This window comes from Mirounga leonina, unplaced genomic scaffold (genome assembly GCF_011800145.1).
Source record: "Mirounga leonina isolate KUSES-001 unplaced genomic scaffold, KU_Mleo_1.0 Mir_93, whole genome shotgun sequence".
Lineage (NCBI taxonomy): Eukaryota > Metazoa > Chordata > Mammalia > Carnivora > Phocidae > Mirounga > Mirounga leonina.
Genome location: NW_023270854.1, coordinates 55,709,795 through 55,734,671, shown reverse-complemented (window position 1 = coordinate 55,734,671; position 24,877 = coordinate 55,709,795). Strand labels below are relative to the sequence as shown.

Sequence of the window (24,877 nt, the reverse complement as noted above, 5' to 3'; positions counted from 1 at the left end):
CAGACCAGAGCCAGCCCTCAGGGGGCTGAACTTCATTCCATGGGTCACGAGGCAACATGGAACATGTCCAAGCAGGAGAACAAGGTGAGATTTATCTTTTCTGGCAGCCAGATGGGAAAGCGATTTGGAGGAGAATAGAGCTTGGGTGCTGATTGGGGAACAGACTAGAGGCAAGGAGACTAGATACTGGGTCATGGCACCTTTTCTGGAAAATGGAGGACTAATCTGGATAAGCAGCTGTAAGACAGAAAGGAGAGGCGGCACTGACGGACTGCCTGAGAAAATTCTCACAAATCAGTGATGGATTATTTAGAGGGTGACGTAACAGTCCAAAATGACTCTGACTGCTAGTTGGGGTCATAGGTAGATGGAGGTGTTAATGGGAAGTACAGGGAAAGCAGCAAATGTCTTCCATCCATTGCCCGGTGGTACAAAGCAAAGGGGAAACTGTTTTCAAGGAGGCAAGAAGCACCAGCGAGGGCAGAATAATTCAAATTCATCTCCCACATCCCTCTGCTGTACGAAGCTGACTGAAACACAATGTGACCACCATTCTAACCTGCCAGCTGCTTAACAGGCAGCACGGCTCCGGCACCACGAGCGGGCTCTATGACCAGATTCTTTAGGGTTTGATCCCAGCTCCACAACTGACTAGTTCTAAGGCCTAGGCCTCAAGTTTCTCACTGTGTAATAGGAATATTAAAATGACTTCAGGGGCGCCTGGGTGGCTCAGTTGGTTAAGTGTCTGCCTTCAGCTCAGGTCATGGTCTCAGGGTCCTGGGATTGAGCCCCGCATCGGGCTCCCGGCTCAGTGGGGAGCCTGCTTCTCCCTCTCCCACTCCCCCTGCTTGTGTTCCCTCTCGCTGCATCTCTGTTAAATAAATAAATACAATCTAAATAAATAAATAAATAAAATGACTTCATAGAGATTCAATCAGATAATAATATGTAAAGCTCAGTGGGGAGGGCCTGCCACACAGCAAGTTTTCAATAAATGCTGGCTGCTCCTAACATCCCCCTCCTCTTGGTCTGTAATAACCTTTAGTATTATTACTATGGGAAACCCATGCATATGTGGTTATTTGGGTAACAGTACCCCTTCCTCTGTCTGGATGGACAAAATAAAACAAAACTGAGAGAAAGAATGTCCTCTCTTCCTTTTGATCAGAAAAAACTGAGGGACATAGGAGCAGAGCTGACATTTCCATGGTGGTCCTAAACATGAAACCATAAACCAGGTGTTGAATTCAGCTTGCCAAAGACAGGAAAGGAAGCATTTGGAGGCTAAAGAAGTCATGTTTTCTGTCCAATGTTAATGAGAACACTAGGCCGGGGTCAGATGCCACGTCCTTTAATCTGCTCTGAGCAAATATACAACCTGCTTCCATTTTGGAAGTAGGTTTATAAAAATGCTAATGACCCACCTTCAGCTTCAAAAACCAGTTCAGGAAGGGAAACCAGCAGACCAGGTAACATAATTATGATACATTTAGAGCAGCCTCAGAATAATTGAAACGAGTCAAGAAAAAAAGAAAATCTCACATGTCAAACAGCTTGCCTTCTTCCATAAAATGTATTCCCCAGTGTTTGGCTCAAATTTCTATCATTTTTGGAAAAGAAAATCATTGAAAACACCAAAGCATTAAATTGGTTCCAAATGATCTGAGGCCTTGAATACAGGAATGGACTCCACTGCTGTGTTCCCTGTGCGGCCAAAGCTAGCAGCTTCCCCCCAGGACTTTGCCCCTGTTAGTTTCACCAGGCCTTGAAAGCACAAGATTGTTCATAATGATACATTAGTGTTAGCATCATCCATTTGGCACAATTAGAGGATAATTATAATGGAGTTTTTTTTTTTTTAACAGTCTTTCCCTAAGCACATTCCTAGAAAAACTAGTCTAACAGAAGAATTTACAAAAGTAGTTTAAAGTTTGAACAAAGAAGAGAAATAAAGACCCCTTTAATAGATCAAGTTACAATGTCTTTCTAACTGTGATATTCCCCCATTTCTGTTTGCTGGCCCAGATTTCTCTCACATTGGTTTCCCTGGAGCTCAAACCATGAAAACATCTGGATTACATTTTCAGACTAATAAGAATGGAATAAATAGGCTGAAACTACATAAAACCGATTAGGGGAGAAAAGGGACTTTTCCCTAAATATGGTTTAGGAATGCATGTGCCTATAAGAACACTCTGAAGGAATTATTAGCCTTTGGTAAGCATTTTTCAGTCAGAGATTGGCTAAAGAAAAGTAACTTCTACTAGGTGTTAAACTTTGCGCACACAACAAAGGTTGTGTAATGTTGTCTCCTTTTGATTATTTTGAAAAACAGAGTTTTAAATTATCTCTTATGTTTTACATACACACACACACACACACAGAGGAGCCAGGAAGAATCTGTGCAAATACTACTTCCCAATTATGGAGCAAGATTTAGAGGAATGAAGTCTAGTTGTGTCTAGGAAATTGTTTCTCTGACTTCACTTTGGTTCTCTGACTCTATAGATATGACAACTTTCATCCTCTGATTCAGGGTACATATAACAATCATACCTATGAGAATCTAAGACAAAAAGCAGACTCAATTTAGAAAGAATAAATCTTTAGGAGCCATTAGGAATTTTCTTGCCTTTCAAATGACCTTCTGCCAGCATCTAGCAATCTCCATTTCCAGGGAAATGACAACTCTCCAAATGCCCCAACCCCTTTTGCCACTGGTAAAGTGGTGCACTGCTCAGACTTCCCTTACAAAATGAATTATTTGCATAAAATAATGCAGTTGACTCCTGACAGCTGACTCTGCCAGCAGTTAGCACCTGCTCATCTGCCTCATCCCCTTCCTCACAGGAAGCCAGAAGCCAGAGCAGTGACTGGGGTGTGGAAGCTGGTACTGGGCCCCTCTGCCTGGTGAGGGGCTACTCCGAAAGGCAGGGAAGGCCAGCGTGAGCCCTGCATCTGGTCTGAGGTGCAGGCTTCCTCCCCTGCACCCTTCAGAAGCACTATGCCTCTTCTACTCCTGACTCCATTTCAGAATCTGCCTTCTGGAGCTTCCAACAGACACAGCCTATTTATTCTCAGTTTCTACTTAACAAAAATATTGCATCACACTTCTAAATAAAAACTGAGATTTCTGATACAAATTGAATTTCCCAAAACATGTACCAAAATGAATTAAGAGATGCTCTTCCACCTCTACACATTGCTATCAAGTTAATTTTTCCCTCATTCTGAGACTTTTTTCTCAAGGACCAATTATTTAAAACTGCTCAGGTTCTCTTGTCTACCAGATAGGGAGTGATTCGAGGGCAGAGTAGAACTCCTCACTGTGAGGCCCCCAGTAGACAAAGTGGGATATCTTACTGGAAATTTATGAGAAAAATTTTTCATTTGAGTGGTTCTTTCCTTTATGGCACTGTGGAGTTTGCCACTTTCTTACTAGAAGTAAGAAAGCAAAGCAAAAGGAATCACATTACTCAGGCGGTTTTATATGTAGAAATTAAAATTACCTTCAATAAAACTAGGTTTTAGAACTGCTGAGTGATTATCCCAGTGGTGACAGCCATTCCTACATATTCTTTTTTTTTTTTTTTAAAGATTTTATTTATTTATTTGACAGAGAGAGACACAGCGAGAGAGGGAACACAAGCAGGGGGAGTGGGAGAGGGAGAAGCAGGCTGCCCGCAGAGCAGGGAGCCCGATGCGGGACTCGATCCCAGGACCCTGGGATCATGACCTGAGCTGAAGGCAGTCGCTTAACCAACTGAGCCACCCAGGCACCCTCTTTTTTTATTATGTTATGTTAATCACCATACATGACATCATTAGTTTTTGATGTAGTATTCCATGATTCATTGTTTGTGTATAACACCCAGGGCTCCATTCCTACATATTCTTATAAGGACTTTCATTAAAAAGACAGTCAAAGAATGGTTCTAAGTTTAAAGCAACTGATAATGGGGGGCACCTGGGTGGCTCAGTTAAGTGTCTGACTCTTGATTTCAGCTCAGGTCATGATCTCAGGGTCATAAGATCAAGCCCCACATCGGGCTCTGTGCTGGGCATGGAGCCTGCTTAAGATTCTCTCTCTCCCTCTCCTTCTGTCCCCCTCCCCCCCACTCTAAAAAAAAAATAGTACATAAAAAAATAAATAAAGCAACTGATAATGGAAATAAGGGCTCACGTAATATTGGCTTGGTGAATTCTGTGACTGAGAAGAACACAGCAAACTAAAATGTTTAACCCAGAAAACAGTGATGGGACATTTCAACTTTCCCAAATTAAAGGTAAGCAGCCATTTTTCATGGCAAATTGGTATGTTGTTTTGCTGTTGCTGGTTTTTTATTGTTGTTGTTCTAAAAAATAAAAGGATACACAACTCAGGATCATGAAACAACATTTAATCATAGGTATCCAGGAACATTAGATAGCGTCAAGTGGTCCTATCAACAGCAACAACAACAAAGGACTTGATACCTGGGGCCTTGTGAACTGGGTCTCGCTCGCTTAGGTCTCCCACCAAAAAGAGAGAAAATGTTCAGTACCTTGACTTTGGCAGTGCACCCTGAAAGTCGAAAAATTCCTTCAGATTCCAGGCCCGATTCCTCAACTTTCTCAAAAAACTAAAAAGCAATGATACATTATAAAAATGAATACCTCCATGCAATTATAAACATCTGAAATAACAATGATGGTGACAACAATAAATAAATTACCATGCATATATAAGTCCTGTGCCTGGTATTTGAATGCTTTGTGAAATGTTCACAACTGCCTCTAAGGTCAACAGTAGTTTCCAATTTGCAAACGCAATAGAGACTGAGAACTGTCCCATCACTTTCCCAGGATCGCCCTCAAAAGTAATGGCACTGTCTCTCAAGCTTCTGCTCTTGACCACTAGAGTACACCGCCACTTGGCCAATTTAAGATTTGATTACTGTATATCTCTTTCTGCAGATGGACCAATAGGAAAAGATTTCAAATTTACTATTATTAGGTGCAACCACTTTAGCTGAGAGACAACAGAATTCTAGAAGTATGACCAAGAAGGTAGAAACTGTAAAGGCTTATACCTCTCCTGAGTTCCCACGGTGATGATGATGATGATGTTGTTAACATAGTAATAATATAACCTAACATTTACTGTGCACTTACTGTGTCAAATGCCCCTTTCTCAGCACTTTGCCATCCATTAACTCATTTAATCCTCACACTAATCCTACCAAGCAGGTGCTAATCGCATCCCCATCCAACTGCCGAGAAGACTGATGCACGGAGAGGGTAAGTGACTTGCCCGTGTTTACACCGGAAGAGGGGGATCCAGAGTCTCTGCTATTTTCCTTTCAAGAAATGGTGGTGCCTGAAATAAGGGAGTTCTTACAGGTAGGGAGAGAAATGGATATTTAGGCCAAGGAAATATGTCCATTAAAAAAGACTCTCCCATAGGAGTGGGAGAATAATACCTTAAGCTGTCTTCAATGAGGAATACTTGATATAAGGAATAATAATAGCTAACATGTATTGAGTTGCTGATATAAATCCAGATTTAGTTGAACTAGCATTTACTGTGCACCTTCCATCTGCTAAATTCCATGCTACGTTTTTGCAGCTACATAATAATATAAATTCATGTGTTCAATCTCCTCAGTCTTAGATTTTTATGCATTGTCTTCAAACTCTGTCCTTTACACAGAGGACAGAGGTCATCATTCTAGTTCTAATTCAAAGAAGGAAAGAAAATTTTCGTGTCACCGTGGACCTTGGCCGTGGACATACACTGTGCTCCCTTTCACCCTTCCTCCTGGCTGGCTCTACGTTCAAGGGTCAGGTATCTCACCCTCCTCTGCCTCAGTGGCCTCATTAGTAAGAAGGGAGGTGATAACACAACCTCCTCGGGCTGCTCAGTGCTGACTACCCATGCTCGCATATGGATGGCACCTGCTCAGGGGACACACCCTCAGATGCCCCCGTGCATGCTGGCACATTGCCAGCACCCTCTGGCTCTCTCATCGCCAGCCTCTGCCTCTATCAGCAGCAATCACCTGACTTGAGAAGTCACTTAGTCTGAGGCACTGGCAGCAAAGTTTAAGAGCACACAGTAAAGAGCCATGGCATTGTTACTGTGAATAAGGTAAGTTTATGTTTCCTCAGTCAGTATTTTTCTACATTACTTAAAAACTCAATTTAAAATGCAGTAAGATTTTGCATAGGGCTTGGGATTTTAAATGTGCCACTGGATGTCACTGTTGAATAAATGCATACTTGAGTAAACCAGTGTAAATTGTTGGCTATAAAAAACATGACTTAACATCAAATCAGCTATTGAGCAATGATGGTCACTGAGATTACTGGCAGATGATAGTTATGGTAATATTTTTCAAAACTCCCTTCCATTTTATCTAAATATATCCTATCTTCATAGTCATACCTGAAAAACCACCAGAAAAGTACATTTTAGGCTTTATTAAGCTTTGTTTGGCAAATTCATTTAAATGATCACACATACATATTTAAAAACACCCAAACTGTGATATAGCTCAGCAAATACTTAAATAATCAGTAAATGCACAGCTGATAATTAATGGTCATCTTGTATTCTGCAGAGAATATTCAAATACACACACAAACATATAACACACACAAGTAACCTTTAGAAAATACTGGAAAAAAATATAACGGAAAGAAGCCATGTGACAGAGCATCTGTGTCCATCACCTGATGCTTTATGTTCAGACAGTGCAACAGGCTCCAAAAGTCTGCAGCAAGGCAAACTGGTTACAAGTGCTGTGGGATGCATGAAGAAAGCTGAAAATCACCAAAGGCTTGAGTCCTAGGAGGGCTTTAGTGTCTTTAAATATACAAGAAAATTCATTAGCGGGTTTGCAACTCCAAACTGCAAGCAGGAGGCTCTATTATTTCCCCAGTCATTTACATTCCACTCACTTTTTGTAACACCAGGGGGACCTTCACTCCAGGGTCTTTCTTTCGGTCATTGTCCAATAGGACTGTAAGTGGAACGCCAAAAATACCATTGTCTTCATTGTAAAATGGGCAAGAAAGAAAGAAAAAAGAATCAGGAAAGCATTATCTTATTCCAGTGCATCAAGTGTTAAAATCAGAAGAAACCGGTCTTAACTACCTCGTCCTTTTACTTTCTCAGTTTTGTTTCTTTTCAACTGGATTCCAAAGGCATCAAAAAAGGCAGTCAGTTCAATGAGAGAGAGATGGCGGATTTTCTTCATGTCTTCAGCAGACAGATCTCCAGCTTCAGTTAGGCCAAATCTGGTTTTCTGGACAATAAATTTCTAGAATACATATTGAAGATATTTATTTCTTATGGCAAAGGAAAATTATTATCCCCTCATTCAAATGCCACCTGGACATTCTAAATCTGTATAGCAAAATATGCCGCTTGTAAAAAAAAATCTCTGAGAAGCAAGCTGCGTCATAGAAAGATTATGAATAATTTTTAGAACATTTGCAGAACACTCTTGTGCTAAAGTGTACTATAACATTGTTATCACAACCATGAAAACATCTTTCTCCTAAGAAACATCCTGTGTTGTCCACTGATGTCCCAGGCACCACATGGAATGTACCTACCAGGGGTACATGTGACACGTGCACACAAAGCCCAATAAGCTAAGTGCTCCCAGAAGAGCTTCTGACATATCTTTTTGGGTTGGGGGACCATCAGTCCTTTAATCAGGTATGAGACTAACTAATCTCCCCACTGAATGTGATGCACAAGCCTGCTGAGACAGTAGTTATTCTACCTTACACCTCAAATTCAGATACTAAAAGTCCAAATATTTCTAAAAAAGAAAAATACATAAAAAGTACCAAATAATCCCATTATCATTTTGAGACAATGAATTTGCTATATTCCCCATTTCCACAATAGGAAACAAAATACAGTAAAATGACAACCAAAAAAACTCTTCAACAATCCAGAAATACTGTGAAGACTATAGTAAGTAAGACCTTTTAAGAAAGATCTAATTTAATATCCACAAGTTTGCTTTGCTCTCAAAAACCTGGTATGGAAAAAAAATTTGCTAACGTAGAAAATCCCAGTTACTTCAGTTACAAAGCTTTGTACATTCTCTATAGGGGCTCCCTCAGTTAGAGCTTTCTTGAGGTTTTTAAACCATCCACTTATTCATTCATTTGTTCATTTAGTCAACAATTGCTCCTTAGAACCTCAAGTATTTTAAAAAGTAAAACAACAAAATGTAGAATGTGGTTTGGGGCATACCTTGTCCTATAAAAAACTTAGTTGTTTTAACTTCTTTCTGAGACCAAGGCCCCACATAACAAGAACTGCAATCATTCATTAGGTAATTACCACTTGCTAAATCCCCTGCAAAGTTCTTCATGGGAGACTGACCTGCACCCCAGGTGACCCAAATCTCAGGAGGGGACAGCCTGGATGAAGGAACTGGGGGCCAGCATCCTCTCTTGAATGACTCTAAAGATTGGGAGGGATGCCCCTGAAACCAGAGTCCCACTGGATTCCCTCTTTTGCCCTAGAACACCCCTGTGCCCTCCAACATAGAAGCTGCTTAGGGATGAGGAGGAGTTTTAGAGTTTGACATATGTAGGTTTAAACCCTGTTTCAGCCTCCTACTCACTGTGGGGCTTTGGATGTATAACTTCACTTCTTTGGGATTCAGTTTTTTTAGCTGTAAAATGGGAGCGGTATGGGGTGATTCCAACACAGATAACTAGTGCAGCACCAGGCTGGTGGAAGACACTCAGCGAGTCTTATAGTTCTTGCCCTGCCCTCTTGCTCCCTGCATCATGGGGTTGTTGTCTGGGAATGGTCCAGTCTGCCTAGGCAAGGACTCTGCCAGTTTTTATATGATCATTCCTTTAGCCCTGAAACTGCCTGAGCCCTGCTGCTCATCGTGCCTCCAGCTCTGATCAGCACAGAATATTCAGGGCTCTACATCATGAACTCTTCACAAATGCATTTACTGAGTAGCCAATAGATCAATGTAACATAGTCAGGATGGCCGAGCGGTCTAAGATCAAAGTAACATAGTTCTTGTAGTGGGCTTTCAGGATATAATATCCTGGATATAGATATAGATTTAGATACATAGATATAAGTATATATATACTCTGAGGCTTTCAGGATAATGAAGTAGATAGCTCTACTTGCCTACTCTGTAATAATATTATAAATTCTTGAGTCTATTTTTGATGAATTTTTAGTGCCTTTTCTGCAAGTCCTCACTTCTTGTTGTAATGACTGTGACTTTTTGCAGTAACCCCCTCTGATATGTGGCTTCTAGAGGCACAAGTAGGTATATAGTTAGAATCTGCATTAACCTATAAGTAAGGATATAAACTGCATGAAATCACACATGCCAGGAAATCCTATTTCCTCTGTAAAACAGTATTCAAGCATACACCCTCACAACTCTTCCTCAACCCAGTGCTACCAGGTACAGCCAAGCAGGCTGTGCACTGCACAACAGATGGTGCCCTGGTATTACGCAACACTGATGCCTGCCCTCTCCCTCCACACACACACATTTAAAAAAGAAAAAAAATCCTAGTTTGTCCCATGGAAAAAATCACAGGAAGTTACTGGAATAATCATGAAAGGTTTTACATACAGTTAAAGCATAGTCCTCTTTCTTAAAATCTGACTTCTTAAATTTACTTCTTTTTGGAGCCTCTGTAACCATTTCTGAATAAGATACTTCAAAGGACAGCTCTTCAGTTTCTGGTGGAATGTTTTTTCTCAGATAATCGTCATCTAAAAAAAAGGATGTATAATTTTTTATATGCCATTTAATCAATCAATATCATGTACTGTAAAATAAGCACAAAATATTTCTAAGTTAACCTATAAGCACATCAGAATGTTTACATCCAAGGAACAGAATTAGACTCACCTAGAGGATTTCAGTTAAACAATAATGTGGGGTCATCGGACTTCTATATGAATGAATTTCTATAATTATTATCCAAACAAACTTTCTATTTCATCTGATGTTTTTAATCTTAGATTTTTATATCTCATAAAAGGCACTGAGGACTACTAGAGGAAAGCCCACAAATGAGGTCTTTCTTCTATATGTTATGATATTACAGTTAAGTCCATCTAAACCCAATGTTGCTGCTCCTGGGGAAGCAGAAGCTTAAGGCAGAAGGAGAACGGGTGAAGACCCCACAAGAATTCCTGCCTAAATTCACTTCTCTTGTTTCTCCCAAACTATGGGATGTTTGTCTCTTAGGATGTGTTCAAATTCAATTTGGACTACACTGCTGGGTTTGCTCATGTAAATTGATCCAAATTCTTGTGATTTGATTTGGTTACCTGACCTTGTATGCTGTTTATTAAGAAACAGCCAAATGGGTGACAAGAACTGTCCCACATTCTCCATGAGGCAGTTTGAAATTAAGACAATAGATTCCTTGACCAAAAACAAGTGAATCCAGAAATCATTTGAGTAATCCTAAACTCTGATTTCTGACTAAGATTTGGCTTGGTGGAAAAACTTCATTTGCAGTGAAAAAACAATTTGATTATAAAAAAGAGAACTCATCTCTTTTATCCTCTTCTATAGACAGTGACTACAGGACAACCAAATAGAACAAAAAGAACAACAACAACAACAAAAAGAAATAGAAGACCTAATTAATCTTACATTAAAAGTTAAATGGAGAAATTTGCAAATCAACAGATTTTAAAACTTTAAACAGAAACACTAATCAAAAATACAATAAATGGATGCAGTAAAAACTTAAGAGATGGCCAAGGGGGAGTTTTGATTTTCACTCATCATACAGAGGTTTGCATTAGTGGAAGAAGACTGATTGCTAAATGATACTCTAACTTCTTTTTTTTAAAGATGTATTTATTTTAGAGAGAGAGAGAGAGCACGTGAGTGTGCATGAGTGGGGGAAGGGGCAGAGAGGGAGGGAGGGAAGGAGGGAAACAGACTCCCTGCTGAGTGAGGGGCCCAACACAGGGGCTCAATCCCACGACCCCAAGATCATGACCAGAGCTGAAATAAAGAGTCAGATGCCCAACCAACTGAGCCTGCCAGGCGCCCAATAATACTCTAACTTCTTAAGGTTCTATGGACAGATTCTTCCGAGTATGGTGATTACAGTATTCCAAACCACCAAACCACCCCAAGCAGACATTTATCTTTGATAGTGGCATGATTTGAACTGAATAACAAACATTAGAACGTTTTCAAAACCCCAACTTATTTGAATTTTGAAGCTAATGCTGAAAGTATGAAGTTCTGTTGTATATGGGAAGGGGCCCATATTTAGGGAAAAGTTCAAGGAATCACCAAAGTAGAGCCTTGAAGGAACCTATTTCCTATAAGGAGGATTTTGCATTCCATACTGAGCTCATTTGATTATAAAAAAGAGAACTCATCTCTTTTACCTTACTACTCTGTAGGTAGTGACTAAAGGACAACCAAATAGAACACAAAGAACAGCAACAAAAATAATAGAAGACCTAGTTAATCTTACACTAAAAGTTAAATGGAGAAATTTGCAAATCAACAGATTTTAAAATTTTAAACAGAAATACTAAACAAAAATACAATACTCAAGTGGAAGAGATCCAGTTAAAAGCTAACCCTGTAGCCTTGTATGTTAGAGCTGCTCTGGTGCTGTATACACTTGAACATAAGTAGAGATTTTTGGAAGTGTCCTACTTCCCAGCCCATTCGCAACTATTAAGCAGATCCAGATTACTTGTGAAAGAGATCTCAAATCAAAGACAAGTTCTAAATGATGTGATGGTAGTGAAGGAGAAAAAGATTCTGCTTCCAATTTGGCTCAATTAATTTTGTCTGGTGTGACAGAATGGGGTGTTTGGAGCTGGCAGGGAGTGAGTGCTGGAGTGATAGAATCAAAATGGGAAAAAAAAAAAAAAAACCCACACATTTTGCCTTGACAAAGTCACTGCTAACTGTACTGAGTGCCAGAACAAAAGCGAGAAGACACAGCTTAAGTTCAATATAGAAGGATGTGTCACTCACCACTCATTGCATTCTGAACTGACTGTCCAGGGTCTGGAGATCCGTTGGAATGAACTGGTAGAGCTGGAATAGTCTCAAGTATAGACTGTGAAACAAGGTTAAGATGAACACAAGACATTTTACCATAAAAATACAGGCTACCCCACATTCCAATCTCATTTATGTTCTGCAGTTTACAAAAGTTCTTTTCATACAAAGCAACTCTTGATTTCATACAGGGCTTGCACCTGATTTCCTGTTTCTATGTTCAGTCCAGACCTGTACAGCTCACAAGGGTTTCTCAACAGAGAAATGTGTCAAGGTCAAAATAACTGTGTCTTCTTAGCTCTTGAGAACTTGCTGCTCATACCTTTCCTAAGATGTAAAAATTACAATGCTTATGTCACATAGTTTGATAATTACAGTATTTGTTATTCTTGATGTGGTAGTCACACGTATTGGTCTTAAATTTCAGGTGATGACATAGCTAGATGGCTAACGGAAAGGACCCTGAGGCCAGACTGCTGGGATTCTAATCCAGGCTCTCCCACTTACTGCGTGACTTTGAGCAAGTCATTTGAGTTCTCTATCACTTAATCTCCTAATCTGTAAAATGATGATAATAAAACATATTCAAAGAGGTACTATGAATTTTAAATGACTTGTTCTGTAATCACATCAAACAATATCGGATACACACTGAGCACAATATGAGGGTTGGCTACTGTTAATAATTAACATATTAATTCCTCCATGACAAAATACAGAGTGATAATAACTACTAAAAACTTAAGTATGTTTTCTAGTTCAGTTTCTAATTTGCTACTTTCTTTACCAAGATCCCGCCAAAGCATTGTCTTCCCCTGCAATATTATCAGAAGTTGAGTATCTTTTCTTTTTTTTAAAAGATTTCATTTATTTGAGAGAGGCAGAGAGCATGGGGGGGGAGGGGTTAGCAGGAGAAGTAGAAGCAGACTCCCTGCTGAGTAGGAAGCCTGATGCAGGGCCAAAGGCAGGTGCTTAACCGACTGAGCCACCCAGGTTCCCCAGAAGTTGAGTATCTTTGTAAAGCCCCGTGAAGCAAGTCAACTGCTCAAGTCTGGGTGGGTATTAGTAAAAAAAAAAATTTATACACCAATCCTACCATTTCTGCCAATATAAATTTTAATGTGGTAGTTATTATCTATGAATGTGTGTGATGATGAAAATCTGGTATTCAATCAGCAATCTTTTATGTACTATTCAATATAAAGTCTGTTCATTTTTTTCCCCAGAGCCTGATGTTGTTTCTTTTATTCTCATATTTATTTAGCAATAACTGAACACATGCTTCATGAAAGACTCTTCACAAATTACAAAAGGGAGTCTCGAATTCTGAGCCTTGTGTTCTCTTTTTCCTATTTTATTCCAAAGGAGATGACACACTTGTAATTGTGTAAAAATCATGTAAATACATGGCCAGTTATTAAAACATAGATTCCAAATTACTATAACTGGTAGAAGAATGAAAAGACATAAAAAGGTCAAGAGCCATACAAGTCATTGTCCATCAGATTTTTGGTAGTTCTAAAAACGAAACTACAGAATAAAGATTACTGGTACACTAAAATCCTTAAAATGATATGGACCACTTTTCAGTGGTCTTCTGAAGTTTTCCAAAAAAGAAATGCTTTCTCAAACTTTGAAATAACTCACCCATGGGAGACAACACTCTTGAAAACTGTGAGACATTTATTTAAAGGCTGCAACTGATGGTTTGGGATGCTTAAGCCTACTAATGTCAGTTTCTTAATCTGTGAAGTGGAGAAGTGTCCATCTGCTGAGTTGATTTACTGGCCTCTAGCCAGCCCTACTGGACTGATGGAGTGCCTGCCCATTGTAATACAAATTATTCTGGGGGCTATCTTGGGGGAGGCAGAAATTTAAATTGTGATTCCTGCTCTTGAGCTATTATTTATAATGAGGAGTACAGAGTAACATTTATGGAACATTATTAAAAAACAATCAACCCACTGTTAAGAGCTAATTTCTACAACACAACTATGTTTTTATTGGATGGCAATGGAGAAGAAAGAGGTGCAGCCAGAGGTGGGTGAACCTGAGCTGGAACTCAAAGCATGATGGAGAGGACTTACAGATGCAGAGGCAGCTGACAAAAACATGCAAGTCCAAAATGGAGGTATAAATTTCAGGTATGGAAATATCTGAAACATTTCTGCTACAAGGAATTGTGGAGACACTGGTTTGCCAAGAGTTGAGGCAAGGTATTAGAAAAATATGAGAAATAAATTGGTCAAGATGGTCAGCTAAAGTTACAGAAGGCTTGGAAAGCCAGGTAGAGAAGAAGAGACACTCATAAGGGTTAAAACAAAACAGAACAAAACAAACAAAGGAACATTCATGTGTTAAAGTAGGGGAATGATGGGGTAAAAATGAAAAAGGAGGAGAAACCTGCCAATAAATGGACTTTGAGTTCTTAAATAGATTGAGTGAAAAGGCTAGGTGCTTGGTGTTTACAGTTTTAAAACATCCACTTACCCATTCAACATATTAACACTAGCATCATTTTAAAATTTTTACTAGTTTATTTTAATATATTTGAAATACTAATGCCACTCCCATTTAAAACACACTTCCTTTGCTTGTCCTTAACAGATCCTACCATTTCCCTATGTGCCCATCCACAAGAGGCTGGGGCTTCAACTGGTGAGGAAAGTCAAGGTTTGTTTTCCAGCCAGTGATGCTTGTTCTGCCGCCCAAATCACACAGCACTGGGATTGGAGAGTAGAATATATGGGGGATGATTATTTTGAATTCCAACCTATAGAAGGTTGGCACTACCTGCCTGAGTTCTCTCAAAACTAGACTTCGTATGATATTTTCTTCACATGAAAGAAACACCATACCTAACATTCTTCATGTTCATTACTTATAGGAGAAATTCACTAACTCAAAAGATGTTTCTGACCTTCCTGACTAGCTACTTCTTTTTTTCTCAAGGTTTGAGTCAGTGTGTTATAACTCTGTGTATAAAAGCTGCCTTGAGTTAATACAGATAATAAGGTTCCCCTTCTACACCTGAGATCAGAACTGATAAATCTACATCTTGCCAAATTCCCCAGAGATAAATGTTTATTTTTTAAATTGAAGTATAATTAACATACAGTGTTATATTGGTTTCAGGTGTCCAATATAATGATTCAACATATCTATTCATTTTTCAGTCTTTATCGAGATAAGTGTACTCCTCATCCCCTTTATCTATTTCACTCATCCTCCCACCCACCTCCCCTCTGCAATGCCACTTTGTTCTCTGTACTTAAAAGTCTGTTTTTTGTCTCTTTTTATTTTGTTCATTTGTTTTGTTTCTAAAATTTCACATATGAGTGAAATCATATGGTATTTGTGTTTGTCCAACTTACTTCACTTAGCATTACACCCTGTAGGCCCACCCATGCTGTTGCAAATGCAAGATGTTATTCTTTTTTATGGCTGACTAACATTCCATTGTATACATGTATACCACAATCTTTATCCATTCATCTATTAATGGACACTTGGCTTGCCTCCATATCTTGGCTATTGTAAATAATTCTGCAAACACAGGGGTGCATATAACTTTCTGAATTAGTATTTTTTTTCCTTTGGGTAGATACCCAATACTCCAGAAATAAACTTAAATAAGTCACACTCACTGACAAATATGCAACAACTTTGAAATAAAACATAGTACCAATTATAAAATCTATCCAAATGTGAATTTAAAGTCATTCCAATAATATCCTGGATTAAATTAAATCACATGTGAAATTATAAGCTAAATGTTAGACAATAAGAGCATTAAATTCCAAAAATCCATGATAAAACCTAAACTATTATTCAGAGATTAACTCTTAGCCTTAAATGCAAATAAGAAAGATTAAAAATAAATACGTTTATAATCCAAGAGACTAAAAAAAATTATACCAGTAGAACTAAGAAGGAATGAAAAATTAATAAGGATTAAATAAATTAATACAAGAGAAAAAGTAGGCTTCATTAATTAAAGTGACTTCCTAAAAAATATTGCTGATACAGGCAACTATTTACAGTTCTAATTGGGATAAAAGACATAAAAATTAGGAATATAAAAGGAGAAATAGCTACCTCACAGAAAACTTTAAAATTATACACCTAAATAGGTGCATGTATATTTGAATATATGAGTGTATACACAAACAACAACATATATTGAGAATGTTTTGGGGCGACTGGGTGGCTCAGATGGTTGGGCGTCTGCCTTCGGCTTGGGTCATGATCCCAGGGTCCTGGGATTGAGCCCCATGTCTGGCCTGCTTCTCCCTCTCCCTCTGCCTCTCCCCTGCTCATGCTCTCTCTCTCTCTCTCTCTCTCTCTGTATCTCTCTGTCTCAAGTGAATTAAAAAAAAAAAATCTTAAAAAAAATAAACTGAATGTTTTGCAACAACAAATATACATTACCAAAACTCATACCATTTGGGATATAAAGGAATATAACTCTAAAACCATATCCATTGAAAAAGTAATCAAAACACTATGTCTACACTGATGCCAGGTCTTAGTGGTTTCATAAACAAATTACAATACAAACTTAAATATAATGGATTTTATAGATTATATATTTACACCAAATTTTAGTATATGGTTCTAAAACACTGAAAAAAAGATTCAAAGTTCTTAACATATTTGTACCAAGATTAGTATAACTCTGTAACAACAAAAAGAAATTATATATACACTAACCCCACTACTAGAATCCTACTAATAGGACAGTTGTTAAAAATGCTAAAATAGTACAAACTGATATTCCATAATGTAATAAAAGAATAATATAATACAAGTAGGTTTTATTTAGCAACAAAATTATAGTTCAATATTAGAAAGACCTATCAACAGAATTTCCTAAGGTAATTGCTTAACAAAGATAAATATATTTATTTTAATAGATGATGAACAATTACTTTATATAATTCAACCTCCATTTCTGATAAAAATAATTACAAGGCTCAGAAACCTAGAACTAGTATTCTACTTAATAATGAAACTTGGAAGACTTCATGAGCAAATCAAGAACTTATCAAAAGATCCCCATAATTATTATTCAGTGTAACAAGTGATTATGGTCAGTCCAATTAGACAGGGAAAAGAAATAAAATGACTATTTTAAAGAATGAGTAACGAAAACTGTCACTATTTCAGGTGATTATCTGTACAAATTATAAAGTCAAATGAAAAGTTCCTAGCAGTAAAAATTTTCAGAAAGGAAGCTATAATAGTTTTTGTGAGAAACCAAATAACTTACTTTCCTTACATCTCTGCAAAAACAAACCAGAAGATGAAAAAACCTACCATTTTAAAATGTCAATGAAAACTATTAAGTTCCTAAGTAATTAATCAATGAAAAATGTATATGGAAAAGAATGTAAGAAAGATTATGAACTTTTACAGGAAGGACAGAAGACATAAATAAATGGAAAAACACAACTATTATTTCTCAGTGGGATGAGTCAGTATTTTAAGATGTGAATTCTCTCCCCAACATTAATCTTTAAATTCAGTGAAGTTCTTAGTGAAGTCCTACCAAGATTTATTTAATGGGTGGTTATAGCATTATCCTAAGTTCATCTGGAAGTAAAAATTCCTGAGAAGAGGAAAGGAAATTTTGGTCCAGAACAATGAGGGTGAACACATCCCAACAGATTTCAAAAACAAACCACAGAGTCATAGTAATTAAGATAGACCCCATATACAGGTTCAATTATCATAAAATTGACATTTCAAATGTATAGAAAAGATGAAAGATTGAAAAAAAAAGGAACAGTATTGGTCAAGCCACAGTTATCCTTTTACTAAAGTTAGGTTGTCTACTTTAAAACATTCCACAACACAAACTCCAAAGGGCAAGTTGCTAGGACCCTCTGAAGTCTTGAAGATGACAATAAAATGTCCCTGGGAATTTATACTGCCAGGTAACATTTACTTTACAAGAGTCATGGCCAGAGCCCTTGAAGCCCTTGCTAACACTTCATTGAATTACTAGAATGCTATCATCTAGAAGAAACTTAGGAACCAAACTGGGGTGCCAATGGCTCCTTATAACCAAGAAGCAGGGAAGTCAAAATGTATTTCCCTCATGGTAAGAAGTTCTAGAATAATTTTTAGTACAGATGCAGTAAGGGTTAAGTTCTCATCTGTGGGCTGGCTACTCTAGCAACTAACTAATTTGTTTAACATTTCTAAGTAAAGATATTCTGAATAACAAGCAATCCAAAGTAAGTCACAATGGAGACTGGTACCAATAAGATTTTTTTGAGTCTCAATACCCCTGAAACTTTTATTTATATCATAATCAGCATTCAATCAGTTTTCAGAAAAACAAAATCTGAATGATTAACATACTCCAGGAGACACTATCTATAACTGCTACATAAGATTACTGTCTTTCTCTTACAACCTCAAACTTTCAAGAATCTTATTTGCAGACAATATGTACCTAATAAGGACTTGGTGAATGAATGAATGGATCAATGAAAGCCTAGAAAATAAGGCCAACCCCAAATCCTCCTCAGCAACTCAATTCTGCAACCATTCTGCTTCAGGTGTTACTTGGTGCGTGCATGGAACCACATGCAATCCTTTGTTGGCTCATATAAAATGCCTAGGGCAGGAAAGTCAGCTAGAGACAGAAGGGGTCAGACTATGTCAGGAGCTTTTATGTCAACTAGAAGATGTGGGGGGACTGCAGCAGGCATTAAAACAAGACTTGAATGTTTAGATCAATGACTTACAGCTGTGGGAAGGATGAGTTTAAGGGGTACACGCTAAAGTCAGGGAGATCACTTTCGGGGCTACTTCAGTAACACAGGAAGATGATTTGTTTCTGTACTAAGGAAGCAGTTACAGGAAAAGAGGGGAGTAAAAATATTCTATAACTACTTACAAGACAAAATCCATAGTTCTCAGAGATGGGCATATAGAGGGGAGGGGAGCATGTAGGCAGATTTGAGGCGAATGCGTAGGGATGGTGCCCTGGGCGCACAGTACCACCAGCTGAGACACAATATACAGGATCCTGTGCAAAAGCCTTAGAGCAGGAGTCTTTAGGCAGAGAGGCATAGCACAACTGTGAAAGGTCTCTTGGAGGTAACTCCTCACTTCAGTAGTTATCAGAGTTTGTGAGTGACTTACTTTGTTTTTACCCATCAGTAAGTAGGGTGTACTGGAAAGTATCTCTAAAACAGAGACATCCTCACTCATTTGCATTCCAATGAACAATCTTAAATAGGAAAGTAGCAGCCGAATGTAGAGCCAGTAGGCCAGACATTGTGGTAAGTCCTAGTCCATCTGTGCCATAACCTGTAGGGCTACTGATAAGTTACTCATTGACAAATGTCACTTACATTCTTCTGTGCTTCTTATATGATCACTGTGTAACAAAGCAACCTCAAAACCAAAAATCTAAAAACACAACAGAAAAGCTCCTTCACCTAGGGCTAACAGCGATCTACTGAGAGTGTGCTACGCATGTGAACATCAACCATCCTTTGTCTCCAACTGGACGATGGATGAGAAACTACTGCTCAGAGGTTCATGTGAATATGCCCACTCCATCTATCTGCCTGACTGATGTGCTCTTGCCTGCCATCAACTTGCTATTGAATAACCACAACCTCATTGAACAGGGTCTCTCACTACTTCTGGTCCACTGTATCACCCCCTGCCAGAGCACCTGCACAGAGACACCAAGTGGGGATGTCCAGTGGTTCTGGGGAGGGGAGAGGAAATAATAAGACTTTCTGATCAAAAAAAGTACAAGTTCTGTTACTCAAGGCAAAGTGAGTGAATGTGTCAGAAGTGGAGGATGTATATGGGTAAGTCCTGAGATCTAAGGCAATAGTGCCTTCAATATCAGGATGAGGGCTTTTTAATTTATCCCACAGGGAAAAAGGACTTCTGGGTTAAATGGCAGAATTAGGCCAGATTACTGGTGTGAACTCAGCCAAGAGGATCAAAGGTAACAGATTCCTCTGGGCTTGATACACATAAAGAACATCCTTTGGTTTCTGACCACAGTGGTGTTAATTTATGGAGTCCTCTTTTAAAATGAGATTTAGTCATGCCTCAGTTTTGAGTCTCCTACTCCCTAACTGTGAAAATGTTGGTGTGTCTCCTGGCACCTGTGGTTTCTTCACAATCTCAGTTCAAGTTTTCCTTATCTGTTTTAAAGAAATTGCTTCTTCTTGCTTTGAACTTGTAACTTTGCCCCGATGCACAATTGTTGTGGCATGTGATGACTTACCACAGAGCCACTGCTAGGAACTGCAAAACTCCCTTCTTCATCTTGGGACCCATCTGACAGGGTGGTACTGTTGAGAGAAGCATCATCTGGCTAAATGGAGAAATAAAAGTACCATTTTAATTCAGGCAAACACTTCTAACGTATTACACCATGTGTATCTGTTTAGACATGTGTGACACTATACGAAGTTGTGACTGCCTGGGCAGGGACAGCTACATCCAGTCCTTCAGGGAACATCACTATGAGTACCTAAATGCCAGACCCTTTGACAGACACTGGCCCCTGTAGCCGACACTGTTATTACCTGCCACAAACTCCGTTTCCCTTAACAATGTCTTGGTTTGATTCCAGGGAGTTAAACCAAAGAACTTCATTTCCAGGCTTCTTTGCAGCTGAGTGATCATGTGACAAGTGTGGTCAATGAGAGGTAAGTGTAATTTTAGCAAGACTGCTTCTAGAACACCTAAGGCCTTCCTCAGCAAAAGGAAGAGGGTCAGCTTATGTACACTCATGACAGCACTGTAGATGACAGCCTCGAGTTGCCAGGTATCTTGTTCGAATAAGGATGATGGCCACGGCAACGGACAACAGAGGTGGAAGATCAAGCCCACCTGGGTCTGTGCTAAGACATCATGTAATGCCCTGTCAGACTTGGACCACCAAATTTCCATGTGAAGCGAAATTAACTCCAACCCTTCCATGACATATGGCCAAACATGTCTAATCTTAGCTTTGAAACACACCCTATGATTATCTTTTGCAGTGACTAGAATTCAGTAGCAATAGTACCAGGTTATGTTTTTCATTTATAAAGCTAGAAATAAGAGACTTTTGATGTAGTGGACACTGCTTTACTAAAATTTAAGACATAATATTCTTTTCTTTACTGAAGGAAGCTTATTGCAAAACAGAATGTATTTGATACTTATGAAAATACAGTGTTTCGTTTTTTTTTTTTTTTAAAGATTTTATTTATTTATTTGAGACAGAGAGAATGAGAGACAGAGAGCATGAAAGGGAGGAGGGTCAGAGGGAGAAGCAGACTCCCTGACGAGCGGGGAGCCCGATGCGGGACTCGATCCCGGGACTCCGGGATCATGACCTGAGCCGAAGGCAGTTGCTTAACCAAATGAGCCACCCAGGTGCCCTCAGTATTTCGTTTTTTAAAAAACTGTCACTCAGGGCACCTGAGTGGCTCAGGTGGTTAAATGTCTGACTCTTGATTTTGGCTCAGGTCATGATCTCGGGGTTGTGAGACAAAGCCCCGTGTTGGGCTCTGCACTGGGCATGGAGCCTGAGACTCTCTCTCTCCCTCTCCCTCTGTTCCTCCTTGTCACTTCTCTCTCTCTCCTTCTCTAAAAACAAAACAAAACAAAAAACCTGTCACTCACCTTGCTTGACCACATCGTCTACATTTCTTATAGACAGCAGGCATTACTTTATAAAATGAACAAAGAAGTTTTTGAGAAAGAGAAAGAGAACATGTGCACTCGAGTTTGGGGAGGGGCAGTGGGAGAGGGAGAGAAAGAATCTTAAGCAGGCTGCACACACAGCATGGAGCCCGAAGCTGGGCTTGATTTCACGATCCTGAGACATGACCTGAGCCCAAATCAACAGTCGGTCACTTGGGCGCCTGGGTGGCTCAGTTGGTTAAGCGACTGCCTTCGGCTCAGGTCATGATCCTGGAGTCCCTGGATCGAGTCCCACATCGGGCTCCCTGCTCGGCAGGGAGTCTGCTTCTCCCTCTGACCCTCCCCCCTCTCATGTGTTCTCTCTCATTCTCTCTCAAATAAATAAATAAAATCTTTAAATAAAAAAAAAAAGTCGGTCACTTAACTGACTGAGCCACCCAGGTGCCCAAGAACCTTTTTTTAATTTAATTAAATATTTTTAAAGATTTTATTTATTTAAGAGAGAGGCACAGCGAGAGAGGGAACACAAGCAGGGGGAGTGGGAGAGGGAGAAGCAGGCTTCCCGCTGAGCAGGAAGTCCGATGTGGGGCTCGATCCCAGGACCCTGAGATCATGACCTGAGCCGAAGGCAGACGCTTAACGACTGAGCCACCCAGGCACCCCAAGAACCTTTTTTTTAAAGGGACAAATAAAACATGAAAACTAGTAAAGATGGTGGACTGACAATTACCTACCTCCCCTCCCACCCTCATCACTAAAAATGGCAGAAAACATATATATATGTTTTATATACATATAACACGTTTATATTTATATATTTATATATATGTTTTATATAACGTATATATTTTATTATATATTAGGTTATTATATATAACGTATATGTTTTATACATTTTAAAAGAGGTCATTTTTGATAGCACTGGAAACCAGAAAAGAATTCCATAGCAGGAAAGATGGCGGAGGAGTAGGGGACCCTATTTCAACTGGTCCCCAGAATTGAAGTGGATATCTACCAGACCAATCTGAGCACCCACAAAACCAGCCTGAGATGTAAGAAGATCTGCATCTCTACAGAGTATCGCAGGAGGTTGCTTCTGAGGTATGAAGCGGGGAGCCGTGATTCTGCGGGCAGATACCAGAGGATAAACAGCAGCAGGAGGGTGCCTGGCCGTGGGGATCCTACACCGCCCGTGAGCGACAGCCTCGCACACTGCGGACGGGGCACAGACTCGCAGACCGGTAGCGGCGGGGAAAGGATTTTAGGGCAGCCCCCGGGGCGGAAACCCGGAGCAGCGGGGTCGTGCGAACGCAAACTGGGAATGGCTGGCGGTTTTAGAAGCACAAAGGGCAGAGACGTGCCCCGACCTGGAGGCAGGACTGGGAGTGCTGCAGAGGGGCGCACAACCCAGGACGCTGCAGTTTATAGCAGCATGGACAGAAATGGAGACAGTATGGCCTGGAGAGCTCACTGAAGAACAGACTGAGGTCTCTCTGCTCTGAGGCAGAGGGTTGGAAACGGTCTCTTCTGCTCTGACTCGCCGAAGAGATGTGGAAAGCCGCCAGGGAAAGCCGCCAGAGAACAAAAGCCCCAAAGACTGATTCCCACTGAGCCCATCCCCCGCCACAGGGGTGCAGGGCAACTCAACCCAAACAGGGTTGCCTGAGTAACAGTGCAGCAGGCCCCTCCCCCAGAAGACAGGCTGGGAAAACAAGAGGCCAGCAACCCTAAGGTCCCAAGAAAACAGGTGCATCTTGCTTGGGTTCTGGTCAATAATTTGGACTCTATACATTCCCTCAAACACCCATCAATAGAATGAGTAGGAGGAGGAGCCCCCAAACAGAAAAGACTCAGAGATTATGACTTATGCTACAGATTTACAAATGGATGCAGATATAACCAAGATGTCGGAGATGGAATTCAGGCTAGCAATTGTGAAGACAATGGCTAGAATGGAGAAATCAGTTAATGGCAAAATAGAGTCTCTATGGGCAGAAATGAAAGGTAAATTGGCAGAACTTAAAAATGCCACCAATGAGATCCAATTCAATCTAGATTATCTAACAGCTAGGGTAACTGAGGCAGAAGAGCAAATAAGCGACCTGGAAGACAATATAATAGATAAAAAGGGAAAAGAGGAGGCCAGGGAAAAACAACTCAGAATCCATGAAAATAGAATCAGAGAAGTAAGTGACACCATGAAGCATTCCAATGTTAGAATAATTGGAATCCTGGAGGGACTGGAGAGAGAGAGGACCAGAAGATGTATTTGAGCAAATCATAGCTGAGAACTTCCCTAATCTGGGGAATGAAACAAACATTCACGTCCTAGAGGCAGAGAGGACCCCTCCCAAGATCAAGGAAAACAGGCCAACACCCCGGCATGTAATAGTAAAACTCGCAAATCTTAGAACCAAGGAAACCATCTTAAGGGCAGTTAGGGGGAAGAGATTCCTTACGTACAGAGGGAGGCACATCAGAATAACATCAGACCTATCCACAGAGACCTGGCAAGCCAGAAAGGCCTGGCAAGACATATTCAGGGTACTAAATGAGAAGAACATGCAGCCAAGAATACTTTATCTGGCAAGGCTTTCATTTAGAATGGATGGAGAGATGCAGAGCTTCCACGACCGACAGAAACTGCAAGAATATGTGACCACTAAGCCGGCCCTGCAAGAAATATTAAGCGGGGGTTCTATAAAAGGAGAAAGACCCCAAGTAGTTCTGTGATCTACAACAGAAATTTACAGGGACAATCTATAAAAACAACGTCTCACAGGCAACATCATGACAATTAATTCATACCTTTCAATAATCACTCTCAACGTGAATGGCATAAACGCTCCCATAAAACGGCACAGGGTTGCAGATTGGATAAAAAGACAGGACCTATCCATATGCTGTCTACACGAGACTCATTTTGAACCTAAAGATACATCCAGACTGAAAGTGAAGGGATGGAGATCCATCTTCCACGCCAGTGGACCTCAAAAGAAAGCTGGGGTAGCAATTCTTATATCAGATAAATTAGATTTTAAACTAAAGACTGTAATTAGAGACACAGAAGGACACTGTATCATTCCTATAGGGTCTATCCAACAAGAAGATCTAACAATTGTAAATATCTATGCCCCTAACATGGG

The 24,877-nt window shown here is 39.8% G+C and overlaps 1 protein-coding gene across 4 annotated transcripts in view; it reads right to left on the bottom strand.

Moving 5' to 3' along the window:
* The window catches only part of ARHGAP28 (Rho GTPase activating protein 28), a 221,634-nt gene that overhangs the window by 40,842 nt on the left and 155,915 nt on the right, over nt 1–24,877 (bottom strand). For all 4 annotated transcript variants that reach the window (XM_034995988.1, XM_034995989.1, XM_034995990.1 and 1 more), the window contains exons 5-10: nt 20,320–20,409; nt 12,024–12,108; nt 9,627–9,769; nt 7,139–7,304; nt 6,943–7,034; nt 4,545–4,622 (exon numbers count right to left, since the gene is read on the bottom strand). In XM_034995988.1, coding sequence (XP_034851879.1) covers nt 4,545–4,622; nt 6,943–7,034; nt 7,139–7,304; nt 9,627–9,769; nt 12,024–12,108; nt 20,320–20,409 — 654 coding nt within the window. The remainder of the gene's footprint in view (nt 1–4,544; nt 4,623–6,942; nt 7,035–7,138; nt 7,305–9,626; nt 9,770–12,023; nt 12,109–20,319; nt 20,410–24,877) is intronic.